This window comes from Hipposideros armiger, unplaced genomic scaffold, assembly GCF_001890085.2.
Source record: "Hipposideros armiger isolate ML-2016 unplaced genomic scaffold, ASM189008v1 scaffold_990, whole genome shotgun sequence".
In the NCBI taxonomy this organism is placed as follows: Eukaryota; Metazoa; Chordata; class Mammalia; order Chiroptera; family Hipposideridae; genus Hipposideros; species Hipposideros armiger.
Genome location: NW_017732340.1, coordinates 345,893 through 352,609, shown reverse-complemented (window position 1 = coordinate 352,609; position 6,717 = coordinate 345,893). Strand labels below are relative to the sequence as shown.

The 6,717-nt window shown below is 55.1% G+C and overlaps 2 protein-coding genes across 2 annotated transcripts in view; both read right to left on the bottom strand.

The window, feature by feature from the left end:
* Positions 1-39: 39 nt before the first annotated feature.
* Positions 40-6,717, bottom strand: part of PARP3 (poly(ADP-ribose) polymerase family member 3) — a 14,016-nt gene continuing 7,338 nt past the window's right edge. Inside the window, exons 3-11 of the mRNA XM_019631309.1 lie at positions 4,495-4,582; positions 4,185-4,360; positions 4,002-4,137; positions 3,440-3,597; positions 1,808-1,940; positions 1,499-1,725; positions 1,084-1,233; positions 798-884; positions 40-516 (exon numbers count right to left, since the gene is read on the bottom strand). Coding sequence (XP_019486854.1) covers positions 319-516; positions 798-884; positions 1,084-1,233; positions 1,499-1,725; positions 1,808-1,940; positions 3,440-3,597; positions 4,002-4,137; positions 4,185-4,360; positions 4,495-4,582 — 1,353 coding nt within the window. The 3' untranslated portion in view covers positions 40-318. The remainder of the gene's footprint in view (positions 517-797; positions 885-1,083; positions 1,234-1,498; positions 1,726-1,807; positions 1,941-3,439; positions 3,598-4,001; positions 4,138-4,184; positions 4,361-4,494; positions 4,583-6,717) is intronic.
* Positions 2,988-4,160, bottom strand: LOC109375831 (poly [ADP-ribose] polymerase 3-like). Its single transcript, XM_019631327.1, has 2 exons — positions 4,002-4,160; positions 2,988-3,597 (listed from the first exon to the last, which is right to left on the bottom strand). Exons 1-2 carry the CDS (start codon positions 4,147-4,149, stop codon positions 3,428-3,430), a joined length of 318 nt encoding a protein of 105 aa, XP_019486872.1. The 5' UTR covers positions 4,150-4,160; the 3' UTR covers positions 2,988-3,427.

Here is a 6,717-nt window from a genome sequence, read left to right as displayed (position 1 = left end):
CCAGGCATTTGCTATCAGCTGTGCTATCAGGCCTTGCTCGGAGGTCCTGACCTGCCACAGCCTCCCAACCTCTGTGCCAGCCCCTGGCCGCTTTCCTCAAAGGTTTGTCTTTCACCTCCTTCCCAGGTCTGCTTGGCACGATACCCTACCTGCATGGCATGGCCTTCTCTAGGAAGTTGTCCCTGGGTCCCCCCCAAACCCGAGGATGCCCCACTGAGCACTTTGGTCAGTAGCCTTTCAAGGGTTCCTCTTCAGCAGCCCCGATGAATTGGGTAAACACTGGGCCCCATCCTCCTCAGTCCCTCACCCGCCCAGGGCTCAGCCTGAGGGCACCTCACCATAGCCAGCGGACTTGCTGTTCTCCGAGGCGAAGTAGATGCCCTTGCCAACACGGCCACCGGAATGTGGCATGATGCGGAGCCCACTGGTAAGGATGGCGGCCACCACAGCCACATTGGTGCCATGCCACAGCAGCTTCCGATTCCTCAGCTTGGAGTGGGCCTGGAACCTATCTCCCTGAGTGGGGAGGAGATGGGAAATGGGAGAGTGATGCCATCCCAGCTCAGGTGCGTCTCCCTGCTGTTCAGAGGACCCAACCAAGGGCTGGGGCCCCTCTGGTCACTCACACTGTCACACACACACACACACACACACACACACACACACACAAGACCTGGGCCTGGTGGAAACTGGTCAATGCTAAGAGAATTCACTAAAGGGCAGCTAAGCCACGGTCACGTCCCTAAGAGTCAGGGCTGTGACGGGAGGGCAGTGATGGGTGGGAGAATCTGCCTCACCTCCCCTTCTCGGTTCACTGTCCAAACATGTTGAAGAGTAGGGCACCTGTAGTTGCCGGCAGTCTGTTCTAAGTAGGTGCGGATCACCTGCGGGGGGAAGTAGAAGCTGGGGCCGAGGGCGAGAGACGTGTGGATGAGCCCATGTTGGTCCCCCTAGTCCCAGAGCGCTCCTCAGCTCGGGACATACAGGGAGAGAAGGCCAAGGGTGAGGGACTCCTCTGGGCATCTGGAGGGCAGATGGGCAGAAGCTCACTGTTAGCTCGGCTCCTCTGGGGTCCCAGCCTACCTTGTATTCTGGCGCCTCTGGGTCCAGCAGCTGGAGCTGGCACTTGAGGAGCTGGTAATTTCGGTCCAGTGGGTGTGGCGCCTCCTCCACCTTCTCCTCCTCCTCGGGAGCTGCCTGCAGGGTCTGGGCCAGCTCGATGTCGGCCAGCACCTAAGGTGATGGGCACTGGCAGCTTGTCTGTCCACTTGACTTCTGGGCTCCCCTCTCCTTCCCACATGACCGTGACCATGGCCCCCCCACTTGTCTGTCCACCTGTTCACCCTTACCTGATCTATCTGCCAGGCCTTCTCCTCCCATCCTTTGGCCTGCCCATCGCAGTCCATCTGCCTGGGCCTTCTTGCCATCTCTCCCCCATCTCCCTTGCGCAGTCTGTCTGTTTGATACCCCCAATGCCTGCCCACCTGCCAGCCCTCACCAGCAGCATGTCCTTCTTAGCCTGAAGAAGCTCGGGGGAGTCGATGGGTGGGGGCCGGTTGCGGCCAAAGTTGTGGGGAATCACAGTGTAGAAGTGGGAAGACAGCTCCTCCAGGCTGCGGCCACCATCTGTGGGAGCTTTCAGGGCCACCTCCAGTGCCTCCAAGGCCTCGAAGCCCCGGGCAATCTGCTGCGTGCTCAATTTTCCCAGGGGCATCTTCTTCACATCTGGGGAGATGGGGAGAGAGTGGAGACTGAGCATCTGCCGTCCCTGGGCCCTGGCCACCTTGCCTGGCCCCTGTCTCCTCACCCAGGTTCATGCTGGCCATGGCATTATTGAACATATCCTTGCTGAAGATGTTGTCAATGAGCTTCTGCGTGGCTGTGTCCAGGGAGCAAGTCCGCACCCGCTGAACCACGGTCTTCACTGGGCCTCCGTCCACCTAGAGCAGAGGGCACATGTGGAAGGCATGGGCAGCCAGGAAGGACACCTGCCCTTGGAGNCTGATGATAAAGAAAGGGGAATATTAATTAATAAGTAGAAAAGAAATAATGGAATTAGATAACTACCAACTGCAACCATCTTAGCAAAAATCTATTCAGGTTATTAAGTATAAGTCATCAAGGGATGTTCAAGCTAGTGGGTGACAGATGATAAAAAATGGAACATTTACACTTCAAAACATTTTCCCACAGATTACTGATTAATTACAAATGGGAGAAATGGTAACTTTCCAGTGGAGAAACCTGGTGGCACCACCTTAATTAAGCCACCAAAATTAGTTCACATCACCAACAATGGGACATGTTCCTCCTGATAGAATGCCCTGAGGACACATCATGTATGCTGTGTTCCCACCCAAACTGCAGTACCTGAATATCTAATCATGACAAAACATCAGACAAACCCAAACTGAGAGAGATTCTATAAAAGAACTGGCCCATATTCTTCAGAAGTGTCAAGAATGTCAATGTCATTAAAGAAAGAAAGAAAAAGGCTGAGAAGTGGTGCAGATTGAAGGAGCCTGAGAGACATGAGAACTAGATGCAGTGTATGACCCTGGCCTGGCTCCCGCCCTTCTAGCACCGGTACCCGCGTGTTTGGATAGGGTCACCTGGGGTGATAACGGGCACCCCTTTCATGATGGCAGAGCTGAGCCCCTTGGATATATGCTCAACTTGTTTAGCATATTCAGGTGTAAGACACACGTGGATGTTTGATGGCAAGACAGGAGGGCTGCTTGATATGCCTGGCCATGTTTGGGCTAAAGGACAGAATCGCAAGGTGGGTCCCCAAATGACCAACAGTTCTGAGCTGACAGTGAGGGTCACCTTTAAAGGCTCAGTGATCCTAGGAGCTGGTTTGTTGCAGAGATGGACGTAGGTGGACCAGGGTGGGTGGGGGTGAGTGTGCGGCTGGAGCTGCCGTGTGATGTGGTGGGTCACTGTGGCGAGAAAGGAGGCCCAGGCCCGGTGTAGCCGCAGCACGGACAAGCAGAGGCTGGGGCTGAGTGGACACAATGTTTAATATACTCGCCTGTGCGTGCCTGGAGTTCAGCCCACCGTGGTGATCACACCCCTTGGAAGAAGGGTCTGGGCCAGGGTGGAACCCCAGGGGTCGGGGGATGTGGGATCCCGCCCACTCCCAGCCTGTGCTCCTTTCGCTGCACAGCCTTGAACAGGCTGCTGCATCTGTCCCAGTAATAACGCCAGTCCATCCTTCCACGACCTTAGGGGGCGAGACGCTGGGACATAACCGTGCCAAGGTGGGCAAGCATTGGAGTGGGGCGGCGGGGTCACTGTCTGGGATGCAGCAGGGAGATCTGGGAGCAAGAAGGGGTGACATGGGGGCACCAGAGATGGGCAGGGTTTAGGATAACAGTCTGCTCCCAGCAGGGCCCCGGGGGACCAGGGCAGGGGGGCAGGCAGCTCAGAGGTGCACCTCCAGCAGGTACCGCAGGCGGCACTGGCTCTCCTGGTAAATGAGGTACTCGCTCTGGGAGAATGTGGAGCTGCCGAACTCTGGGCAGGGCACAGGCCGGCCCTGGGGCACCGCCACTCGCTGGCCATCCAGCTCCACCTCGGTGTCCTGGGTCGGATCTGCAGTGCACACCAAGGGTCACTCACCAGTAAGTCCTGCCCACTACGCTCCCCACTTCTGCCACAGGGAATGTCTGTTCATTCCCACCTTGCCAACCTCCAAACCACTGCATAGGCTGGGCCTTCTGCCTGATCTATCCTTCCCCATTTCTCTACCTGGGGAACATCTACTCATCTTTCAATGCTTAGCATCTTTCAATGCTTAGTCAATGACACCTCTTCTTTGAAGCCCTCCTGGATGCCCAGAAGTGATTTGGTGAATGACTGCAGTGAGGAATCCTGCTTCTTTTTGTTCCTCTCCACAGCCCCTTCTCTGCTCATCTCCCCCACCCCATGAAAGCATCCTGGTCCCAAATCTCAGCCCCACCTCTATCCTCAGGCCTGCCCAGCTTCTTGGGACTCACCAGGCTCGGTGCGGCCTCGGGCGATGACACTGTCGAAGCCAGGGGGTGGCTGCTTCAAGCTGGGCTCGTCGATGGTGATATGGTGCTCTCTGCCCAGTGCCACCTCACCAAGGAACATGTAGCCAATGTAGTGGCCCTCGCAGGACATGCCAGTAACTGNCAGGGCGCGGGGCCCAGGCGCACGCGGCCCAGCCCGGGCGGCGGCGCCGCCAGCAGGCCCAGCGGCATGATGGAGGCGGCGGCCATCAGGTCCACGATGCACAGGTGCATCAGGTAGAGCGCATCGCGCAGTCCTGGCGTGCGCAGCACCACGACCAGCAGCGCGCCGTTACCCAGCAGGGCTGTCGCCTCCACAATAACTGCCAGGATCAACCCCATCGAGCCGACGACTTCTGTGGCGTTCAGCCCCGTGGTGTTGGCCATCCGAGCGCCCAGGCTTCACCCTGTGCTGGGATGCAGAGAACGAAATGGAATACCGCCCCCTTCCCATCACCCGTTCCGTGCTCCTCTGGCCCCCTCACCTCATAGGCTGCCCAGGCCCTGGCTCTGCTGCCCAGGCGGCCATCCTCTTGGGGGCTTGGCTGACCCCATGGAAAGGTGCAAGGCTGGGACTGCAGCTCTCTTCTCTGCCCCAGTAACTCAGCCCCTGCTGGAGATGGTACTGGCTGTCACTCTGATGTTGCCCTTTACAGACACACAGAGCTGGCACGGGAGGGGCAGGGCCTGGCACCAGCCCCCTGGGTCCTAGCAGCTGCCAGCTGGAGGCTGGAGGCTGTGCTGTGAAGAGTGTTGGGGGTGCCTCTGGAGAGGGGCCTGGAGCAGGCACAGGCGAGAGTCTAGACTGAAGATATTAGGGGATGGAAGGAGGAAGAAGCCAGGGTGTTTTCCCTCATGCTCAGCCTGGGGCGCTCCATCTACCTCTGTGGAAGACAGCCTCTCTCTCTTTCAGGCAACCCCCTCTGTGGTTCTGGCACCTGCAGGTGACCCTGGCCCCTGGGCATCGGGATGCCACTTCCTTCCATTATGGCTCCATCCTGAGGGTGGTAGCAGCTTCCCGCTATCGCTAACCTTTGGCTTGCCTCATCATCCCCTTTGTCTGTCTCAAATTCCTCTTGTCTGTAATACCTACAGTGATTTCTGCTTTGCTGACTGGATCTTGACAGACACACCTCCTACAGTCCACTGTCTACACAGCGGCTAGAGTGGATCCTGTTAAAAACAAATCAGATCGGGTCATGACCCTGCTGTCATCCCTCCAAGAGCTTCCCATCATCAGAATAGAATCTCAGCTCCTCTGTGTTGAGTTGGCCTTCTCCTCACCTCTCTGACTCACCCTCCTCCTTGCCTACCGTACTTCCAGCCATCGCAATCGTCTTGCTGCGTCTCCCATGTGTCAGATTGGTCTCCACCTCAGGATCGTTGCACTTGCTGCTTCGTCTGTCAGAACACCCTTCCCTTAGATCCATGGCTCGCTCCCTCACCTAACTCAGGTCTCTACCTGAGAGAGGCCTTTGTTGACCACCTCTTCTAAGACCATTCGCCCTTCCCATCACTAATCCTTTTACCCTGCTTTATTTTTCTTTCTGATACTTTTCCTACCTGGTATTGTATTTCGCATCTATGCACGTGCTTGTTTAGAGCCTAGAATGTAAGCCCCATGAGAGCAGGGACCTTGTCTGTGCCTTGCTCATGCTTGTGCCCGTAGAATCCATCAGAGGCACATGGTCAGCATCAGGACAGATCCGGGTAGTACAGATCAGGGCATGGACCTCTAGGTTTGACTCATTTCCTACTGGAATTTGAAGGGCTCCAGCCCAATTCTCCATTATTCAGATGAGAAACTGCTGCCCAGACAGGGAAGGAATGTGTCCCAGATCACGTAGCCAGTTGTACCTGGAACCCACATCACTTGCTTCCTAGGCTCTGCCCACAGCTTGAATGTAGTCTGATAGGAGATAAAGCTGGATTTTTGAGATTTTTGTTCAGAGGAAAGAGACGGCACTGGCCTTCTCCCTGCCCAGTTAGGCCTGCAGGCCTGGGGTAGCCCCTGAGCCACCAGGGCCTTGGGAGAGCTCAGCAAGGCCAGGTGGGGATAGCAAATGGGACAGGGGAAGGCAGTAGGGAGGTCTGGGGACTACGGTTGGCTGGAGAGTGCGCATTCCTCCAAAATCATTGAACTAAATTAAAAAACTTTGAGGTTATCTTTCTTTTGTTTGTTTGTTTTTTAATTTGCCAAAAGAAATGCAGGAAGGATAAACCAGAAACAAATGACCTTGACTTCCTACGGCAAGCGGGTGGGAATGGAGTGAAAGGGCGAGGACATGAACACTCTCCTGAGCACAGTTTTGTATAGATCGGACCTTATGACTATGTCAGTGTTCTATGTATTGAAAAATCAATCAGTGAAGATGAGGAGAACCCCCTGAAACAAATGAACCCACCTGTATTTCAAATGAATAACATAACCACGCTGAAGGGAACTAAGCAACTAGTCCAAGTAACATCTGAACTGTGTTCACATTCATTGACCTCAGTCTAAAGACAAACAAGATAATCTTGAATAAGATTCAATAAATCTTGATCCCTGCTTAGAAAGTTTGTTTTTCATAATGGCATGGGTGTAGGAATTCTGAAACTCCTTTTTGTGTGGGATTGAGCAAACAAGTGAATATATTGATGTCGATGGAAACCAAGGTTCATACTGTTAGAGAAGGGA